Consider the following 23,315-nt stretch of genomic DNA (forward strand, 5'->3'; position numbering starts at 1 on the left):
GGCTGGAGCCCAGCACCTGCGCAATTGGGGGGATTCCCGGCCATGTCATCCCCTGGTCAGTCAATCGGCTGGCTCAGGGGACATGGCCTGCCCTATTTAAGGCAGGACAAGGCCGGGGATCTCCCTCTTTGCCGCCAGTCAGCTGTTCCTGCTTTCCCCACCCTACTGCCCTATAAGGTTTTTGTTCCTTGACCTTGCTATGGACCTTGGTTGGTCACTGTTGAGGGGTCTGGTAGGAATTTTTCCACTTGGAAAATTGGCACCAGCCACTTGGTTTTCACCTACCTCGTAGCAAATCATCACAACTTTCTTGGTATTGGCAGTTAGACATTGGTATTGTTCTGTAGATGGAAGAGGGGAGGTAGCGCCATCACCTGTCCCACATATTGAAGAGTAGTCCGATAAAGGATTCTGGGGGGCGTAGCCCTGTCCAAAGCCTGGGGAGGTGAGGGCCTAAGCGGCCCTAGCGGTCACCCCGAGGGAGTTCCTAGTTGATGTGCGTCAGCAGGACTCCCCCTACTGGTGGTTAACCCTTCCCGGACTTCAAGCGGACGGGCTGAAGTCGGATATAGTCGGTTAGGACCAATGCCTAAGCCAATACTGCTCATCACCTGTAACCAATAAATTTGTGGCCTTATTTAGCCCATTAACCTTAATAATTGTGTCATGTGTCATTATTTCCACTGGGGGGGTGGGAACTCACCACGCAAAGATATCTTATTCTGAGCGCTTTTTTGAATGATGCATCTTCTCAAGATATTTACATTTATACAGTTCCTACTTAGATGTGATAGGGCTTTAAAGTCAGTGAAGTGATAAATATTTGTTATCTCTTTTTACAGTTTCCTCTATTACCCACTGCGCTTACTATAAGCTTAGTCAGGAAAGAAAACAGGAAACAGTGTTTTAACACTTGTTAATTGCTTGCCTATGTATTCCCACCAAGCCATTAGAAGCAAGAACCTCTAACTTTCCCTGCTAAAATACTTTCTATCTGTCACTTCCTACACAGCAGTAGATTAACAAAAGGGCTAACAGGACCTGGCTTGTTCAGTGCTAACCAGTGACAACGGGCAACCCATTGTATTTCATGCCATCTGCAATGTGCAAGATTTGTTTGCAGGGTGACTAAAATGGTTGCTAGTTTTATTATATGTGTGCTATGTAAATTATAAGGGCTAGTTCCTTGGGCAGATTGGAACTCTGCCATCTCAGCACTGAAGAAGCCCCTACAGAAGTTCCTTCAGTGAAATAAATGGAGATGCTCACATGCTCAAGAGATACATTATTCACCTGATGCGGGTGGAGCTGTGGTCTAAACCACCGAGCCTCTTGGGCTTGCTGATCATAAGGTCAGCAGTTCAAATCCGCACGATGGGGTGAGCTCCTGTTGCTTTGTCCCAGCTTCTTCCAACCTAGCAGTTTGAAAGCACGCCAGTGCAAGTAGATAAATAGGAACTGCTGTGGCGGGAAGGTAAACCGTGTTTCCGTGTGCTCTGGTTTCCATCACAGTGTTCCATGTGCCAGAAGCGGTTTAGTCATGCCGGCCACATGACCTGGAAAACCTGTCTATGGACAAACGCCGGCTCCCTCGCCCTAAAAGTGGAGATGAGCGCTGCACCTCATTGTCAAATTCAACTGGACTTAACTGTCCAGGGGTCCTTTACCTTACTTTTACCTATTCACCTGACTGCATCTTAGTCTCTAGCATGGGGAACAAAACTATAAGGGACATGGGTTAACATTATTCTGGCATTCTTGCTACACAATCAGTGGTTTAAATATATTGTAGTTCCAGTAATATCTGTTGTAGAAACTTTCAGAAAAGAGATTATTCTCTCTAACAAAACCAAGCTGAAGTCAACTAACTACATTTGCACCTGATTAGAAACTTTTAGCCATTGGACATAAGCATGATTTTATTCTCAAAAGGTTCTAAATGGTTCAGCTGAAATGGGAAATGTTAAAATCTTTCAGCTAATAAATTCCATTACCCAGTAAAGCAATATGTGTCCTAACATTATTTTCCTTGCCATCAATAATTGCATTATACAAATTCACTCTTAAATTATACTAAAATGGGTATTGCATGATGTTAGTAGCTCCATAGGCATCAAATTGTCACTCTTCATATAATAGTGACTTCAGTATTATATTAGCCATTCTCATTCTCCCGAAATTATCCTATTCTGTAATATGATCTATAAAGCTTCCAGTCCAATTTCTGGTAACCAAAAATAATTTTTATTTCCAGAGAAATGGGTGGAAACCCAGAAAGCTATTTCATTAACGAAGATGCTCTCTGGCTGCCTCTTTTTTAGTACAGTTAATTAAAAATGACGCAAATAATGGTGAGCATTACTGTTCCCAACCCTAATCCTGTGGCAAACCATCGAATTATATTTTAATTTGATCCTGGCTTGTTTTTAGGAGGTAATTTAATTATTGTTTGATTTTATACCAATGTTATATATTTGATGTTAGCCGCCCTGAGCCCAGTTTTGGTTGGGGAGGGCGGGATACAAATAAAGGTTTATTATTAAGAGACTAGGGCCCTGCGGGACTTGACATCTTTCCGCAGGGCCTGCAAGACAGAGCTGTTCCACCAGACCTTTGGCCAGGGTTCAGCCTGACTCATTTCTCTTCGTATAAGAACAAGCACAAAGGAGGTTCCCAGCCTGCTCATAGGTCCTTATAATATCAGTGGAAACAGCTGGTCTTGGAGAGTATTAACCGCTTCCAGTTTTAAAGTGAAGATTGCCACTTGTCCAGTTTTAATTTTAATTGGTTGAATTAATTGTGGGCTGTATCTTAATTCATTGATCGCTTGTATTATTGCATATCGTCTTATTTATATGATGTTAGCCGCTCTGAGCTCGGCTTTGGCCAGGGAGGGCGGGATACAAATAAATATTACTATTTCTGGGTTAGCAGAGTCTGTAACTTGAAGCGTATGTAACCCAAGGTACCACTCTATATCAAAATGTAGTATGATTCACACAGCTATTATTTTTCTCAAAAACGTATTACCCCCAAATAACAAGTTCTATTCCTGATTTGGCCAGGATACTGTTTCAACAAATTGCTTTTATATTGTAAACTGCCTTGGATGAAGGGTGGCATAAAAATTTAATAAGCAAACAAATAAAATACAAAAGCCCATTAAAAAATTTACTAGTCAGATATTCTGTGGGCACAGTTTACAAACTAAGCTGCAGAGGAAAGTTTAGGATGGCTTTCAATTAAGTTCTTTGCAGAGTAAGCCCACTGAAATTAATAAACATGACTAAGTTAGCTCTAATAATTTCAACAGCTCTACTCTGAGTAAAACTTTGTTGAATTCCTCCCTTAATCCATGCAGATAAAAACTTCTGCTATGGTTGGGTTTAATTTTAATTAAAATAATTTAAATTTAAAATAAGGACTTGAAATTCTTCATATAGTCAAAGTCCATTTTGACATCTTCAGCAAAGGTTACTTCATGAATCTCATGTCAGAAAAAATATTACTTACTTATTTCTCTTTGTTTTAGTAGTGTGATCATCATTTAAATCTTCTGCATAAGAGCCATCACTTTTATCTGCTAAAAGTTAAAAAAAATAAGCAGTTAGACAAATTACAAACTTTACATTAGATTAATCAGCTAATAATTGTTTAGCTTTAGCTTTTCCTAAAGTCTATTCAGTTTCTAAAGATGTGCCCATTTATCTGGCAGTTTGGAGGTACCTTAGAACACTAGAGTTCCTGATAGATTTAGAATGATTTTAGAACAACAACATATGGCAATTTCTTGATTTGATCTTCACACATTTTATTTAATACTATTTTAAAATGAAAGGTTGTCATTTTACATTTGGATAATAAATAAAAAGAAAAATATGTTCATTTTATTGCTGACAAGTTGAAAAATTTGATAGAAGCTCCTTTCTGCCAGAAGTATCGGTGGTATTCTTACTCAAATGTAGGGGAACTATAAAGCTTCTCTGTCATTAAACTTGACACACTGTATTGCAATCAAAAACATGCAGACATTACTGTCTCTCAAATTTAGAGGATAGCCCAAAGAAATGATCGATTCCTGTTTTGGCATAGATATTGTCTAACAAATTACAGTGGGATGTGGCTGTTTTTCAGAAGAAGTGTGATGTTTATGATCCCATTATCTATTTCTGCAATTCTGAAGCACTTTATCTTTTCTGCATATAGAGTACCACACTCTGAATAAAAATGAACTGGAGACAAACTCCAGCTCAGTTCAGTGTGGCTTGCAATTTCTAGTGTCTCTTCTAAAGTCAACATGATTTCTGATAAGCAGCACAACACTTTTATTGAGGGGAAGGCTGAAATACTCCTGTATGCCCTCCATTTTGAATATTTAAATATGAGGCTGGTCTATGATGAGAGAGGGAGTCATGGAGTTATTACAATTAAGTGTGTAAGAGGACTTTAAAAGTGTTCTCCCCAATCCAACTAGGGATGGTATCTATAGGCGCAAGGGCCCTCAAAGGTCATCTACCCTTTGTGGACACATGGAATACATTGTGATGCTGTCCCTAAAAGGTGGACACTCCAGCTGCTTCTTAAAAACCTCTAACAAATAATAGCCTACCATCTTTAGAGGCAGACAGTTCTACCATCCAACAGATAGTACCACCAGGAAGTTCTTCTTCATTGTTTCAACATAAAGTCCAATTTCTTGCAATTCTGAACCCAAATGTTTTCAACTCTCTGGAGCAGCAGAAAAGGTTGTTGGTCAGGTTGTTGAGTGAAACACCCAGGCATCGCATATCCCAACTGTGCTGGTTCAATATCAGGCCATGTTCAAGGTCTTGTTACTCTAAAGCCTGGAGCAACTTGGGACCAGGTTAGCTGAAAGACTGTCTGTCCCTGAATAGAGTTTAGAACACTTACGGTGAATTTTTATTCGTGGCACCACACCCTATACAATACCACAGGGTGGTGACTCAAAATTGAGCGTTTTCCAACATTGCCCCTGTATTATAGAATGCCCTTCCCCCTGTCAAACATGAAGCATCAGCCAACAGTTACTTCTCTCATCTTGAGGAGACATCTTTTTGCCTAAGTTTTTCCTGAGCTATAATATTGGACCCTGTTTTTACTAAATTCCCATTTTTACCTGGTTTTATGATACTAGTTTTTAGGTTGCATCTCTCTTTATGGTAGTGCTTCCCTCTTTTCATGTTGCATTTCTGTACACTGCTGAGAGATTTTTAAATACAAAATATTTCAGAAATGCTTTTAAATAAATGATGAATTTGCACCATCATCTACATGGCAGCCATTCAAGTATTTGAAGATTGCTATCATATCACCTCTTAGTAATCTCTTTTATAGGCAAGAAAACAGGCTTCCCTATGACTATTCCTGCTTAGACTGCAATAATTCCCTGACCTGATCTAGCAGTCAAGTCCATGCATACACACAAGTCTCCTTTAAACATTGAAATACTGGCAATCAGCTGTTTGGGTGGAATATTCAGCTGACTGGCAGAACTCCAAGTTTGTTTGTTTTTTACCCTCAGCCCCAGCTGCTACACATGTGATCTATTATATCAGAGTCAGGAAATGTGACTTTAAGGTCTATGCTCACACTTTATTTCAGTCATTTTGTCCTTAATGCTGTATTCTGTACTATGCTAAACTCACTCTTACAGGTTCAACCCGTTCTGTCAGAAAATAGGAAGTGAATTGTTCTATTTTAGTTCAGAGTCTTGGTCACATCGTATATCAATTTTTCAAAGCAGGCTGCTAAAGAAATGAATCAAGGAACACACATGCCCACATAAAACCAAACTGAACAAAATTACATTTCTTACTACCCCAGGACAATTTGCTATAATACTGCAATGGCTGAAGACCAAGGGTGCTTCCAGATGTAACCGTAACATCGCAAATGGGTCATTCGGGTATTGCAAACAGGACACTGGCAAAATGATTGGGGGGGGGGAGTTTTATTTATTGAATTTTCCCTGGAAAGGGGAAAACCTGATTGAATGAGAAAAGAAATACAGGCTGGCATTTTCATGTGGGTGTGGCAAAAATCTGACATGCATGAGTAGCACTGCAGTTATATCCACTCTGCTTGACAACATAGTAATTTGTGAGGAATCAGATATGAATGCTGTATAACAAGGCACACATAAATGCATAGTAAAACTGGGTACTATTAGTACCCAGTAGGGACTGGTGAGACAGCATATGGGTTGGATCACTAGGGGGGGGGGGAGTGTGGGCAACTTGGCACTGTGAAAGGCAGCATCAATCTGATGCTCCTGCTGTGACACACCACACCTCTGAGCGCCCCGTGACTTTCCTCCCACCTGTCCCTCTCGGCAACTGCCAACGACCCACAATATTGTGAAGCCAGGAGAACAACAGGGTCCCCACCTGCACAGCTTCACTGGCTGGTGCTCACAATACCAATCATAAGATAACATGCAACCTGTTCTGTTGAGGGAGGTCCTTGCATGCAAGAGACTGAATGTGGCCCAGGTGTGGAACCATGGACACTCCTTAAGAGTGCACACTTCACTGAAGTTATCTGCAGACATTCTGTCTGGGATTATTTTAGCAGCAATTTCCCAGTAGCTGAAAAACTAGGTAAAATTAATCCCTGCAGCCTTCTAACAGAGATCGTTCTAGTTCTGATGATACTCCTCTCCCTCTCTGAACTGGGCCAGCATGTTTAAGGGAGCAGCTGCATACCCTTCCCACAGCCACCCAGCATGTCCCATACTGTATAGGTAGTCCGGTTGAAAGCACGACCAAAAAGCCAGCATTCTGTTCTTACAGTGGCTAGCCAGGTGTCTATGGGAAGCCCGTATTCATGACATGAGCGCAATAGCCTTCTCCCACTTGCAATCCTTAGCAACTGGCATTGAGAGGCTTAGAGCATCTGATACCAGAGGTTATGTGCAACCATCATAACAAGTAACCATTGATAGCCTTATCTTCTACAAATTTGTTTAAGCATTCTGCTGATGGACTTTCAACCTTCTTGAAACAAAAATAGACCTAACCTATAATAAAATATGTAATACCATACTTGATGCTTATCAAAAGAGTAGATATGTAACCATTAGGAATCAGTCGTGCAAACAAAGTATTATCTTTCTCTTAAAGAAGACACAAGTTCTTTAAGTGATTTTAAGCCACAGAAGAACCTGTTAGGAAGACGTATTTGAGTTAAGCTGTCACAAGTTAGCAGGCATCTGAGATGGAACATCTCGAAAACCTTTTATCACCCCATAGGCCTCTCTGAGCTGACTAGAAAAATCGACGCAGGGATAGACTTTAAAGTTATTTGTCTCTGTGTGAGAATAGATAGCTTGGATAAAGAACATATGGAAAGCAAGCAGTTTCAAAAAAGGCACCAAAACCACCCACTTTCTGGAAGTAAACAGAGCTGGAAAACACAATGACTAACAACAATACAAGAAATATACACAAGGGTCAGCTCTATACTTTATTCAAAACCAAACACAAGCTCTATTCCCGAAAAGGATAGGGCAAGACTGTATTGTTAAATTGGCCATAAATGTGTTTATTAATGCTGAAGCTGACTTGGTGCCAGATCAAACTATTAGATTCTACTGAGTTCACATAAAAGTGAAACTGATAAAGAAGAATGACAAAGGGAAACGAAAAGCATCTGAAACTTTAGGTTAGGATACAAGTCCACTTTAACCCCAGATCCTGTTTTAACAGTTGAGTTCTAGGGACGCTGAATGAGAATTTGTACAAGAGGAAAACCATTTCATTAATTCCTAAGTTTCTAGCTCTCTCCAGAGCACAATCCACTGGGGAGTTCTCCTGTGTGAGCCCCAATGAGTGAATGGGAGCTCCATCTGAAATATACGTTTAAACCAGTATTCTACAACTGTAAACAGTCATGGCTTCCCACAAAGAATCTTGGCACCTATAGTTTGCTAAGGCTGCTGAGAGATGTTAGGAGACTCCTGTTCCCTGCACAGAGCTACAATTACATGAATGATTGAACAACCAAGCCCTCTTCCCAGGGAATTCTGGGAATTGTAGCTCTGTGAATGGAATAGGGGTCTCCTAACAACTCTTGGCACCCTTAAAAAGCTATAGTTCCCAGGATGCTTAGAGGGAGAGGTGCCATCTTCTCCAGTTGATTGAGGGGGCCCAATGCGCCATCCTGATGTCATGCACGTGACATCATGCAACATCCTGATGTCATGTTTGCATCATCTTGAGGAGCCAGGGGGTGTTGCTGAACACCCTCTGAACATTGAGGGAGCCAGGTCTCTTCAAAAACAATATGGGGGTGAAACTGTGTCAGCCCCTAGGAACTGGCACATATGCTTTGATGGAGACTATGGCTTTTACAGTGATATCATAGTGCTTTCAATGTATAGTGCAGATGCGGTCAAGTGTTCAGCACATTTGGCATCAATTGCACTTCAACATCCAAGTAAAAATGCTTCAGATGTGGTGTTAAGGTAAAAGGTCAATTTGACCATGAGGATAATTGCCTCAGCACACTGATTCCTCCTTACCCCGTATTCTATCAATGGCATTATTATACCATTTCTACTTGTTTCTGCTGTTAAATTCCCAGGAACAAATCACTCAGCCCAAGCCCAATCAGCTTTTTAATCTGTTAGCAAAGGCTCTTTCTCAACAGCTGCCACCTGTCTATCTTTAATTCTGTCAGGGATATATAGGCAGCCTTGGACAGAGAGTTCCAAAAAAAGTGGAGCCTTTTCAGAAAAGCATGTAAGCAAGCAATCTCAAGAAGCCTCTTTCCTAAAACGTGGGTGAAATACTGATGTCTGATTAGGCACAGCATTTCTTTAAAAAGGTGGCTTCTTATTATGGAGACAGAGTCAACAATTTACAAGGAAAACTCTGCAACAAAAGACAAGATTGCTTAGCCAGTTAACTTACTTTCTTACACTTGCATCTTTCCCCCCATCATGGAATTCACAGAACATGCACATGTTCTGCTTAACATAAGCAAAGTGGTAGCCTCATATGCTGTCAGACCATGTCCAGTTTGGAAAACATCTAGTGCAAAAACTACACAGAATTCAAAAGAGCTTTTGTTCAAGCCCATTTCACAAAGTTCCCCATGGCTGTGGCTGCATGGTCAGTAGGCTTCCCAATTCTGGAGAGACCACTCCTATTGTCCCTATTCAACCAATAGGTAAAAAGTATTAAAGGCACTTCCTAGGCCTGCCTCTTAAAGGGTGGCGGCAGGGGAGGGACAATAAAAATCCATCATGATTGGGAAAGGGTGTCCGCCTAACCCTAGAGACATGAACCAAGCAAAATCTGAGATGGACCAGCAAAGGCAAGACTTTGAAAAGTCAATTATAGAAGGTTATGCTAGTATGAGGTCACCACTCCTTAGCCAATGAAGGTGAACCATCAGGTAGACCAGGAAGTTGAGAGTTTCCACTGGATGCTACTTAAGAGTAATCTTATTATCAGGAATTAAGACTCATAAAAGTCGACCTTTTTGTTTTGGCAGCCAAAAAGATCAGAAAGACAACCCTGGACAATATAGCAGTGAACTGTAAGACCATCATTTGTGGTGTGACACCCCTTTTGCTTGTATTTATTGTTGATTCAGATTTGTCATGGCTAATGGCTAGTACAATAAAGTTATATGGACTGGATTGGATTATTGGGAATTAGGGAATTCTTGAGGGGAATTAGAGGATCTAGCAGGGCCTAGGGATCTCTAGCTCTGAATCTCCTTAATCAGAGGGTTGAACTAGATGGCTTACATGGCCCCATCCAACACTACAATTCTATGAATGAGTAGCACATAAGCAGCAGGAAAACAAGTCTAAAGTGGACTCCCCCCCCCCACCTTCCCCAGTATTGTCTGTTTTGACTGGCAGCAGTTCTTCAGGATCTCAGGCAGAGGTCTTGCATTTCATTTCTGATCCTTAACCCTTCTTTTTAGAAGGAACAGAATGCGAGATGCATTGCATTGAAAAGCATAATGCACACCCATGAAATGAGCTTATGACACCTTCATGAATATCAGTGAGCATAAATTGTTACACAAATGTGCAATCTTTTTAATTATTTTCATTCATGCATTCATTTCAAGCACATTTGATTTCATGCAGGAAGAGATGCTATTAACCTATAATGTTCTGATAACTATGGTTAGTCTCACTTTTGTCCACTGCGGCAGTCTAATTAAAGTTGTAATAACACCACAATCCAGTTCAATGGGACACTTAAAATGTAGTTTATTTGGGCTGTTTATCTTGTGAGTTAAAGGGTGCACTGACCATTTTTCTAGCCTTATCTTTGTTATGAAATATACTAATAAGAACTCTAGCTGCAGTTGGCATGGGAAAATGGCCTGGTTATATTCTCTCCCCCCCCCCCCCCCATTTCAAGAAGAACATAGGACAGAGCCATTTCTTTCCCCAACCAACTATGCCTATTTATTTATATATTGCTATACATACACCTTCAGTTCTGGACCCACTTGGTTCTGCTCTGAACCATCCATTCCCAGTTGATCTTCATCTCTTGCTTCCATCCATGACCAGCACCAAGCCCCAAGATCTTAACTCCAAGCCCTATTGTCACTGGAGCAGGTCGTGGGCTCCTGTCAGTGCCCTCCCTGCTAGAATGTGGTCCCCTTGGCAATTCCATGCCAAGGCTTTATGTATAACATGCTTTGCACCCAACCTGTTGCCAGAATGTTTGGTTTTCTGACACGGTAAGCCTAGTTACAGTGCAAACAAACAACTCCATAAAGGTTATCTTGAATGTGTGGTGTGGTTTTTTTTTTGGGGGGGGGGAGTTTGCATTCTCTGAGGGTGGTGCAGTGGGGATATTTTTTATGATGATGTTGAAGAAAATGGGAAAGTCCATTTATAGTAACTCAGTTACTATATTGAATTTCCTTATGAGCATAGCTAGTAATAAGCAACAATTTGAGTTCACCTCTTATGTGATCATCAGACACAATAAATTAAGAACTTTGTCCTTAAAACAACTGTTGAAACATAAATGATCAGAGATTTTGCACGAGCACTGCAGTTACATGAAATACAGTGGTACCTCGGGTTAAGTACTTAATTCGTTCCGGAGGTCCATTCTTAACCTGAAACTGTTCTTAACCTGAAGCACCACTTTAGCTAATGGGGCCTCCTGCTGCCACTGCACTGCCGCCACATGATTTCTGTTCTCATCCTGAAGCAAAGTTCTTAACCTGAAGCACTATTTCTGGGTTAGCAGAGTCTGTAACCTGAAGCGTATGTAACCTGAAGCGTATGTAACCTGAGGTACCACTGTATTCTATATATCTACAATAAGGTTACTTTTGGTTATTTCATACCTTTTCTTCGATAAATTATTCATACTAGAAACAGTATCAATCCTGGTTATTGCTGTTTCAAATACCCTTCAGAAAGGACATATTTTCATGATTTCAATTAATGTTCAAAAGGGGATTGAAATATATTGTTCTAATGTCACTGTGGTGCCACCTCACTTAAGCCAGCATAGCTGCACATAAATGACCCTATTTGTTATAGCATCTACGTGTGGGATTAATATGAGTGATTTCATATCAATCATCATAAGAAATAATAAAAATAGCAAATAGATATATAAGAACTTAATATAAAATGACTTTTCTTCTTCTGATCTATAGATAGTGTCTTTGTGGAAAGCTTTAGCTCATTAGTAAGGTAAAGGTAAAGGGACCCCTGACCATTAGGTTAAGTCGTGACCGACTCTGGGGTTGTGGCGCTCATCTCGCTTTATTGGCCGAGGGAGCCGGCGTACAGCTTCTGGGTCATGTGGCCAGCATGACTAAGCCACTTCTGGCGAACCAGAGCAGTGCACGGAAACGCCGTTTACCTTCCCGCCGGAGCGGTACCTATTTATCTACTTGCACTTTGTGCTTTCGAACTGCTAGGTTGGCAGGAGCAGGGACTGAGCAATGGGAGCTCAACCCATCGCGGGGATTCGAACCGCCGACCTTCTGATCGGCAAGTCCTAGGCTCTGTGGTTTAACCAACAGCGCCACCCACGTCCCATTAGTAGTCTTTGGCTAATTAAACAATCTATGGCCTTTTAAACTGTGGGGTAGCATTGTAGTTGTTTGTTACTACATTGTGCATTTCTGTGCTTATATTGTAAACTGCCCTGAGCTCCACGGATGAAGGATGGTACAGGCGGCAACCATTTCGCATGGGAGTTCCGTTCCTGGCTCCCGCTTGCATCGGCAGAACACGTATAAGCATGCCTTGCCCCATTCTACCCCACCCCACCTCTGTTCCGCCCCAGTTCTGCCTCCTACAAAACTACTAGTTTTGTAGTAGTTTTATGTAGTTTTTATGTAGTTTTATGTAGTTTTGTGGTTGTTTTATGTAGTTTTGATGTAGTTTTATGTAGTTTTCAATTTCATTGTTCTGCAAGGGACAATGACAATAAAGATATCGTATCGTATCTTCCAGGTCCAAAAGGACCCACGTGTCAACGATTGCACGTCAGTTGGACTCACCTAATATGGTTGCCGCCTGTATAGAAATTTAATAAATAATCATGGTGGTATAGCAGAGTACATGCCTTGCAGCCAGAAGATCCCCAGGGGACTTTGGGCAAGATCCCTGTCTGAAACCCCAAAGTGCTGCTACCAGTCAGTTCAGATGGATCACTATGAGGAAACTTCCTATGCATCCATAGGATTTTCTGCCTGCCTGGGACTTGCAGCTCACACACGGGCTGTGTTTGACTTGGTGACTGACAAGTTGTGCAGGCTGCTTGATCATCCTGGAATAAGCTCTAAAAGAAAGTTGCATCTTGGTTGCATAAGCGCAACAAGGAAAATATGTATGCTCAAAGGTGTTTCCTTCCTAGCAAAAGATGAGCGAGCACTGCTGATTTGCCCACCAGTACTAGACTTTAAAAATATTGCATCAATACACACACAGACACATACATATATAGAACACATACAATTTAAAATATATCTGAGCTCAGCAGCAATAATTCTTTCTTAGTGCCAAGGATGTCTTTAAGAAGTCTCCGGTGTCTGAAGATTGACTAACAATACCATGTTTTGGACGGAAGTACCTACATTTCTGCCAAATCTTCCATCATTCCAGCGAGATGGATCTTTGAGATTTGTTTCCTACAGCTGGGTTAAATAATCATTTATTACAGGACAGCTCCCCTGGGCAACATAGTCAATAGAACATTTGGATAAAACAAGCTACGCTGGGGCATTTCTGATAAGAACAAATGAAATATAACTGCATAGAAGACAAAAGAAGGCAAGTCTAATTGCATTTTGGCAGAAGTGAAAGCCGCCAAGCCTGCTTCTATTTAAACATGTTTAGGGTCAGGTTTTAAAAATAGGTTGACATAAAGAATTCTTGGCTCCCTGATCACAACAGGTGGGTGCCCATCTTAACATAATTTATCTATTGAAACATTTCTATGTTGTCTTTTGCTCCAGAAAGGAGTTTACAGAAATAAATATTTTAATAAAATAAACTTTGATTTTTAAAATCCAGAATTATATATAATATAGAGGAGTGACATCTGGTACAAATGAAAATACATTAAAAGCTTATAAGAATAAAACTCTCTTAACTACCTATCTAGAAATCATGAATGCCATTCTAACCTCTCTTGATACAAAATTTGTGGGGCACAAGTGGGGCACTGCCACCAACGAGGCTCTATCTCAAGTTTCCTTCAACCACCCATCTCTTGGTGGTAGTAAGGTCTCCATAGATTATCATAACTGATAAGAAGGTCCACGTAGGAGGAGGCAATTCTTCATTTAACCTGGTCCCAAGCCATTTGGGGTACTCCAGTAATAACCAGCAATTTGAATATTAGACCTTTTAGTGTAAATCGGAACTGATGAAGAGATCATTCAAAGATCAGATGCTGAACTAACACAAGATCAACATTCAAGTTATGATCATTTGACATTCAACTTTGCATATTTCATGGCCATCATCTCAGATATAAATAGACATCTTTTAAATTTAAATAGATGAAAATAATCACAGCATTAGTTACTTGCTGAAGTTTCCAGTTTGCGTTTATGAGGTGGGTCTTCAATGATTCTGTTAATATCACCACGATTCTTTAGATCCACAGGCTTCTCCCATACTGACAACTGCATTGTAGGGTTGAAGAAGAAGACTCGGTCATCTCCAGTCCAGACTATACACCTATTTCAATCAACAAACTAGGCTTAGAGAATCTCAAATACAGTGTGGGAAGAAAGATATTTCTTGCAGTGCTAATTTTAGTCTTATGCTGGCGTTCCCAGCCATGGTTCTAAAGAAAGTAGGTCTAATGCATGGTGACCCCACCTGCTGCTTTGAATTCCCATTATCTGGCCAGGCTGTGTAGATTCTCCTTGCAATTTGGAACAATGATTGCACACAGAGCTTTCATGTGTAAAAAATAGCTCCACACTTCAGACCTTTTCCCTCCAGTGTGTGGAGGGGAGCACAGTTGGTGGGCAATATGGACAGAAAGGAAGGGTTGGGCCAGTATGTACAGTTTAGGCCAGCAAGGTGCTGAACAGAATAGGACTTTGGTATTTTCCATAAGTGAATGCATATTCCATCCATAGTTCCACATTCATGTGCAGCTGTTGGAGGCTGCTGACTTGTTCACATCAGTGCCATGGTGAGGGCTATTTAACCCTTACCCCGTGGCCATTTTCCAAATAAATGCCACCTCCCCAGAGTTGCTGCTATCCCAAGAATGATAAATGCAATTTGCTCCTGCAGGGGAAAGGGAGCATCTTGGGGAGGACAAATTTGGTCATGGTAATGGTACACGGGTGGCAAAAGCTGAACACCGCTGCCGCCACCATTGAACTAATAGGCAATCTGCCCACCATGACTACATTTTAGAAGATCTGTCATGGATTTGTCATGTATAGTTTGGACCTTAAAAAAAATCCATAGACCCAATAATATATTTTTATACAAGCATGTAATGCAATAATAGGATGTAAACTTTGCAAAAGCCCCAGCAGGGTTGTTGGAAGAAATTTCATTGTTTCATGACCCTGGTATATGTTAAGAAATCATCACTCACAATTATCAGCACATTTTCACAACTAGTAATTGTAATTGCCATAATAATAGGTTACTACTGAAACACAATATGGTAAAGAAAGAAATACTTTTTTTTTAAGGCCATGGTTCATTTCTAAATTGATGCAGGCTGGTGGGACAAAGGAGTCTCCAGCTGTTTTGCATGATGTATGCCATATATAATCAATCTACCAGCTATATTTATCAATCCATGCCAGGGGTAGATGGGGTGGAATGAACAATAACCAAATATACATTGTACAAACATTTATAAGGGATTATAAGGGTAGGCATCACTAGATTCATTTCACTAACAACTGAAATGAATCTAAAATCCAATAGAAAGCCAGCAGAATTTAGATAACAAAGTCAATTTTGGGATTAAAGCAGATTTCTAAAATTTGAACTTCAGAGTATGAATATAAGTGTCATTGGAAAAATATATATTAAACTTTCACAAAATGTTATTTTATTACCAATCATAAATATTCCACAGGGGCACAAAAAACCCCTTAAGCTCTTATCTGTATGGTAGGTGTCAGATGGAGGAAGGAAGCTAGATTTCAGAATGAAAGCTTGCATATAAATGAAAGATTAATAAAGATTAAGCAGTAGGAAGATGGAATTAGTTTTCACATAATAAATTAGGAGTAATGAAATTACAGCAAAATGTTACTGAAATTATTGGTAATACCTAATGGCTTTGGAAAGAAATCTACTGGGCAATTTTCAAACATGTTATCTGTGATAAAGTATTTTTTTCATCTCCAGATTAAAGAAGAGAAGACTCAGTTTAAAATTATTGTTCTTGTTGAACTATGAATTGGATAAACATTTTATACTGTGATTTTTGTAGTAATGTTTAAGGGAAATTTTATGATTGTTTTTGTGCATGTTTCGGAAGCATGGTTCTTAATTCCACTACCAACCCTGTTAATCAACTCAGAAACTGTAAGCACATCATTGACCAGGTTTTTAGCTCACAGTAGATCACACTGAAGTTGATAGAAAGCTTAAGGAGCAGAAAGCTAAAGTACTATAAATATCATGGCCATGGAAGCATGCACATTAAGGAGCCAGCATGTGATGTGAGAACAGGAGGATAAATCAGTACTTAATTGATTTAACATAAGATTAAACGTACTGTCTCAGTAAAATAAATATCTGGATTATATGAAGAATAATATTGAGTGCCACCAATGAATGCATAAACACTCATATTATTAGTGTCAGTAACAATCGGGGGCGGAGACCTCTGCATATGGCTTTCTATGGATGTTCTCATATACCAGTTAAGAATTTGTAAGCCTTTCCTCCCATGCCCTATAGCTAATCGAAACCATAGAGCTGCTATTAACCTTGCGTGGGGCTGGCACAGCATCCTGCCTGTCTCTTCACAACCAATGGGACTAATAGCAGCTTCAGTTTTGGACAAAGGAAAATGGCAGCCTCAGACAAATGAGCAGGCCTCACAAACTGCTTTGAATTAGCAAATAACCACAGGGGATCCTGATCACAGATCTTCTAAATCATCTCAAAGTAAGCCATTAGTTCAGCTCAAAGCAAAGGGCTAAAACTGGAGAAACTCAAAAGAATGCTTGAGGAACTAAATATTGGCAAATTTCAACAAGAACTGAGCTGATCCACACCTCGCAAATGGACTAATGTGCACATCTGCTGGCTTTTGCACTTCCAGAATGTTCAGGTGCAATTCTTGACTTAAAAACAACAAGAACAACAACAACAACAATAATTTATTATTTATACCCCACCCATCTGGCTGGGTTTCCCCAGCCATTCTGGGCAGCTTCCAGTAAAATAGTAAAATACAATAATTATTAATATTATCAAATATTAAAATATTCCCTAAACAGGGCTGCCTTCAGATCTTTTCTAAAAGTCAGGTAGTTGTTTATTTCTTTGACATCTGATGGGAGGGTGTTCCACAGGGACTAAATCAAGATGCATGTAAGAATGCAGCTTTAAAGAGAAAATATATTTAGAAATGCATATTTTGCAGGGAGAAGTAGGCATTTTAAAATAGGACTTAATATGATTGTACTAATGAACTTATGGGTGAACAGAGGCAAAAGTGCTTGAAATAGATTGATTCACCTATCCCTAGAACTATGAAGTGGCACAGCCTATCAGATCTATGACTTCAAGAAATAGCTGGGCTTTCTGTTTTGCGGCAGGGGTGGGAAGGCTTGCAACTGTACTTATTATGCTGATTTTATTGCTTGGCTTGTATTGTTCATTGTATTTTATGGTGAACTACCCTAGCAGCCCCTTAGAAGGAATATAAGGATATGAACTAAATACATAAAATAAAAGCTAATAAATATTCAGAGCTGTAGATAAGTGTCCCAAATAAGATACAATTTCCAAGCAGTTAGAGATAAGGGTGGGCAAGCCCCCTGTGGATGGCAATGGCAATAAGCTGAGCCATGTTCCAAACAATCAGGAAACGGTCTAATTCATTTCCAAGCCAAGCCAAATTTTGCCCCTGATCTGCATCCACTAAAACAGAAAGTGGGAAGAGGGCCCCCCAACTCCTGCAGAATGGTGAGGCAAGAAGATTCTCACCAAGGGTGGCCCATCCTGTTTTGCCACCTGAGGCACAATGGGAATGTGCCACTACTGGCCTACCCTCCCTGCCATCATGTCCCACTTCCCATTTTCATCATGGCCATTTCTTTTCTTTTCTTTCTTTTTTTGATCCATTTATTGATGTTTCAATGCATGTACATAATATTGACATAGAATTTCATATTTCTCATATTTATACATTCACATTTTCTATTACATTCTAAATCCACATTTAGTTTTTACTTAATTATTCCATGCTTTCCCCCCTTGTGACTCAAAGACTTCCCTCCACCCGTGCATGACTTCCTAGCTTTGTTTTAAGATTTATTATTGTGTTTGTACTGTGATATTTACATTTATTCTTGTATTTCTATCTATATTGACTTTGTGAGATCAATTGATTGATTGATCTCATGGCCATTTCTTTTCGCCTGCCCTGGGGCAACACTGTACTAGAGGAGCCAACTCATGGGGCCCAAACTGCTTTGCCCCCCATATCTTTTGGGATGGGGCGCTCCCCTCCCCAATGTCTAGGGGGGCAAAGGAAGCCGAGCACAGAGCCGAGCACAGCACAGTTTCAATGGCTGGCTCCTCCTCCTCCTCCTCCTCCTCCTCCTGCCATGGAAGGAGGCCAAGCACAAGAGAGGAAGGCCACTGGCCATTGAAGCCACGCAGCACATGGCTCTGCACCTGGCTTACTCCCGATGTGACATCACATATGCAGTATGGGAAAGAAGAAATAAAACTTTCGCGAGCTACTTGAATAGGAAGCCGATGAACTAATTGTTTGGAAAGGGAGAGCAGCAGTATCTCATCTCAAGCATGATATTAAACTTAGCCATCTTCAAGGGTGACCATTTTGCACATTCTACTTTACTATTTTGCTTTTGCAATGGAGGAATACACATGAAAGTAGAAGACGGCAGGCATTTATCTATTCACTGTCAGTGAGCTCAATGTAATATCCATTGTAATATACATATACAATGTTTGCCTTGGAGCCAACACATTGAGTTCTGAGAGCTAATTCTAAACTAAAGAGGGAAAGCCTCAGTCTTTTAAGTAGTGGGATGTTAAGAGACGCACAGGAGTAAAATCTTCTGAAGCCTTTTTGCCAATAAAATTCTTGATCATTTCCCTGTCCTGGAAATTTTGATCATTTCACAATTCATTCTCTCCTCTGTTTCTAAATTCCACTTCTCTGGTCTGCGTTTTCACTGCCATGGATGATAAGAGAATTGATTACCACCAAAAACGCACATTCATTGTGTGGACCGTTACCACTGGGCTGGCTGAAGTCGAGGTATTTATTTAATAAAAGCAAGGTAATAGCTAAAATAGAAACAGTCCTTTTCCACATCTAACTGAAAAACCCAGCAAGCCCCTCTGGAGAGGTGCTTAGAAATGGATCCAAATGGCAGCTCCCTCTAGAAATGCCTTCACTTTCTCACTTCTAACCCAATTTGACATTTAATTTAACCATTATCGGTCTCATCTCCCAGAATCGCACACTGCTTGTCCCTATTTGGCATAATAAAGGTTTCAATTATCCAAATGCAAAAGTATGGTAATTTGTTTCACTCACAGGACACTAATTAAAAAAGGTGGCGATAGAAGAATTTTATATAAAAAACTAAGGCTACAATACTAAGCACACTCAATCAGATTTAAGTACCATTGTGTTCAGTGGGTGTAGGACTGACATGTTTAGGATCACACTGCAAAGGTATAAACTTCAGAAAATAGTTCTAAAAGCACTAATTATTTGATGTAACAAACTTCTGGTGTTTTTTTTTTTAATCATCTTCATCTGAGAAAGTGGGGTTTAGTCCACAAAAATGGACACCACAGTTAATAGTCTTCAAGATGCCACAAGGCTCCTTCCTTGATAGTTAAGATTAGCTTTTTAAAAACAAAACTCCTGGTTTATAGCCTGAGTTTAACTTGGATTATCGCCTTCTGTATCACACATTCTTCATTCATTTTGCAATAGCAAAATGTCCTCCAAGTGGTCTTTGAGGTAAACCTATGTCTGATTTTGTTTTGTTTTGTTTTGTTTTAATCTGCAATGTTATCAACACTTAAAAGTTCATATCTGCTAGAGATGAACATCTATTGCCTCCTCAGTGATTAATCAACTGTGCTGATTATTCTACGCATGTGTAGTTAGAAGTTCCACTGTGTTCTGTGGGTCTTACTCCCTAACCAATGTAGGGTTGCAGCTTTAACTATAAAGACCCTGGAGCAGCAGCTGAACCCTAAATAATTTAAAGCTCTATTTTAAATAAGGCATTCCAACAAGCCTCCCCCCAAAAAGGACTGTGATTTTCAGGGGGCACAAACAAAAACTACAGGGATTGTCCCTGGAAAGTACAGAGCTGCCATATGTCCAGATTTTCCCAAACATTCAAAGGCGGAATTGGCATCTGGGGGGAATTTCTGAAAGGCAGCACTTTGTCCTGGATCTTAAGGAAGTCAATTGAAAAATTGCATTTTTGCAAACTTTTTGAAATATGGCAAGCCCAGGAAAGAAGGAACACCTGGATCACCTGATAGTGCTTGTGACTGAATCAAATGCTAGTTAAACGGCATCAATGCTGAGGAAAATAAGTATTGTCTGGAGGGAACAAGAAATATCAGCAATAATTGAATCATAGAGTTGGAAAGAACCAAAACAATTGCCTCTCAATTGAAAGGATCTAAGTAAAGGGGGGGGGGGTTCCTTTTGGAACTTGCATTTTTAAACTTGTTTATAAATGATATGAAGTTTGGAGTGAGCAGTAAGAGGTCAAGTTTGCTGATGAGACCATTATTCAGGGTATTAAAAAAATTGCAAGGAGCTCCAAAAGAATATCTCCAAATGGGATAAAACAGAATTGAAATGACAAATGAGGTTCAATGTAGGCAATTATAAAGTGATGTACAAGGGGATAAAAAACATCCCAACCACATATACCGAAGTGGCAGTGACTGACCAGGAAAGAAATATTGGGATCATGATAGATAGCTTGATAAAAATTTGAGCTAGTGTGTTACAGAGGAGAAGGAGGTGGAGGAGGAGGAGGAGGAGGAGAAGAAAGGCAAATTCCATGTTGGAATTTTAAGCATTTAAATATAAAATTGTCACTGTTATAATGCCGAACACAACAAATTTATAGAGCAGTCACACTTGGAATGATATTGCAGTTGTTGTGAATCACAGGGAATGAGAGTACTGTTGCGCTTGGCGTCTGGGGAACACAAGCAGTGCGATTGTACCAATATCCTGCTTGCAGGCTTCCCATAAGCATCTGGTTGGCCACTGCAAAACTGGATTGATCTTATTCTGTTCTTGTCTAGTACAGACCCCTGCTGATGCCGGAACTCCTGAAAGGTGGCCACCCAGCCTCTAATTAAAAATCCCTTACACAGGGAAGACTACTTCCTTCCAAGGCCATCTATTTCAGGAGCAACGTACATAACCATTAGCCAACCAATTCACTGTAAACACAAAGAAGACCCTAGTGGCATTTTAAGAACTAAGGGTGTGATCTTATTAGGACTAACTTAGGATTACATCCCATTAACTGCTGTGGGACTTCCACTTAAATGTGTATAGGGAAAAGCTGTAACACCTTTATTGTGGCATAAAATTTTGTGAACTAGAGTCCACTTCATCAAATGCATGAAGCATGAGCCTCAGTAGGGAGATATACATAGATATAGCAAGATAGATAGATAGATAGATAGATAGATAGATAGAACGTGGCTAATGAGCAGGGATTATGGGAGTTGTAGTTCAGCAACATGTGGAGGACCAAAAATTCTGGTATATAGGAAACCTGGTATATAGGGAAATAAATTATGACATCAAGCTATAAACAGTTTGACTCTATTAAACAGGATTTCAATACACTGTGGATTAATAAAAAGGAACTGAGGTGTATTATGAGGTTTAAAACTACCATGTAGGACGCAGAGATCCATATTTTGAACCACTAAGAACAAGGAAAAAGGAAATATGTTGCTTATTAACCTAATTCATACATCCACTCTAAATATCTTCATAATGGCACACACATTCCTCTAAGCAAATGCAATGACCTATTTATGTTCTTTTAATGTACCTAGAAGACAGAAAACATCATTTTCCTTTAGGTATTTTGCCTGTATGTGAATTGTGAATATGATGCATTAGTTGCTATGACTATTCCATGGCCTTGCAGTATGCCATAAATCATAGAATTGTAGAGATGGAAGTGACCCTAAGTATCATCTAGTCCAATCCCCTGAAATGCAGAAATCTCAAAACATGGTCCCCCATCCAATTTGGAACCAAACCGAACCCTCCTTAGCTTTGCAACTGTGTTAGCTGCACTGCTAAAGGGAGCAAATATGGGTGTGGCAGGCTGCACAGAAGCAATCAGAAACTCACCTTTTAATCTGCTTTAAGCTATACAACCTGGAGTCCCTCTCAAAATTCCTGCTCTTGTTTCTGAATGACATCCCAGCCTATGCCTGGTAATGTCACATCAACCACAGAAGCATGGAGCCAACCTACGAGTGGAGAGGGTTGGGGATCAATTCCAGGTTTTTACTGGGTGTAGTAATATTTCATAAATATTTTGATTTTCTATCTAAATAGGCATGAATTAATAAAATGCTCCTTAAAGGATCGCTCCATGTTTCAGTGTGATTCTGTGATAGATTATCAGGTGGAATCAGCTTGATGTTAAGTGTCAGGTTATTATTCTTATTATTATTATCATCATCAAATTGAGTCTCTATGGTTCTATTGGGTATTCTGCCATGATTAATGTTATTCCTTTGTGATATTATGGATTTTTTTTTACAGTATTGTTATGAATCAGAGTTCTGAATTAAGGTTGGGATGTTAGAACCAGGAAATAGCCAGATTAATGTGTGATTAAGAGGGGAAACAAGGGTGTAGTAAGAGTTGTTGTGGACCCACAGATAAGCCTCTGTTATTAGCATATGTGAAAGCTAATTAAATCAGGCAGACATTTTAAGACATGACCCCTCCTTAATCCTAGGAAATTAACATGAGTCAGGCACTAATTGAGTGAGGCAAACTTCCTTGAGATGATAGCCTGGTAGGGAGCATGGGATAAACAATTGGGAAGTTCAGATCATCCAAGGGGCTAGGTGTGAAATGCACAAATTGAATAGGCTTCTTCGCTTCTTTAGGGGATAAAAGTTGAGAGTTTAGAGTGACAGGGAGGAGTTAAGAAACAGTTACTAAGCAGTGGGCTGGAGAGTCAAAAAAACAGGATGCTGGTGCCTGTTTTGAATCCAATGTTGTGGCTGTGGGAGAGGTCAGAATCTCTTGGAATATAATGCTGGAGATCCCTCCACTGGATTCAGGTAGTATATATGTGCAAATAAACCATATATCATAAAGGCATCACAGACTCTGTTGTGCCTAACTGTCCAAATGGGAACACAGACTCTGGTTAGCACGCCTGGTACCCCTGGAATTTCATACCGCTTGGAGATTGGGGTGGCATGTAACTTTATGGAAGCATGGAAGTTGTCATGATAACAACAGCTAAAAATGGGAATCAGCATGATGCACAAATGGAAGTGTTTTTGTCTTAACACCAAGATAGGGTTGCATCCTGCCATT

The 23,315-nt window shown here is 40.1% G+C and overlaps 1 protein-coding gene across 2 annotated transcripts in view; it reads right to left on the bottom strand.

Moving 5' to 3' along the window:
- TCERG1L (transcription elongation regulator 1 like) overlaps positions 1 to 23,315 on the bottom strand; it is a 182,695-nt gene that overhangs the window by 13,356 nt on the left and 146,024 nt on the right. The window contains exons 8-9 of one of the 2 annotated variants that reach the window (XM_081006332.1): positions 14,064 to 14,218; positions 3,514 to 3,580 (exon numbers count right to left, since the gene is read on the bottom strand). In XM_081006332.1, the coding sequence (XP_080862458.1) occupies positions 3,514 to 3,580; positions 14,064 to 14,218 (222 nt within the window). Of the gene's footprint in view, positions 1 to 3,513; positions 3,584 to 14,063; positions 14,219 to 23,315 lie in introns of both variants that reach the window. The other variant, XM_081006331.1, reaches the window with a different exon arrangement.

This window comes from Podarcis pityusensis (assembly GCF_964106645.2).
Source record: "Podarcis pityusensis genome assembly, chromosome: 5".
In the NCBI taxonomy this organism is placed as follows: Eukaryota; Metazoa; Chordata; class Lepidosauria; order Squamata; family Lacertidae; genus Podarcis; species Podarcis pityusensis.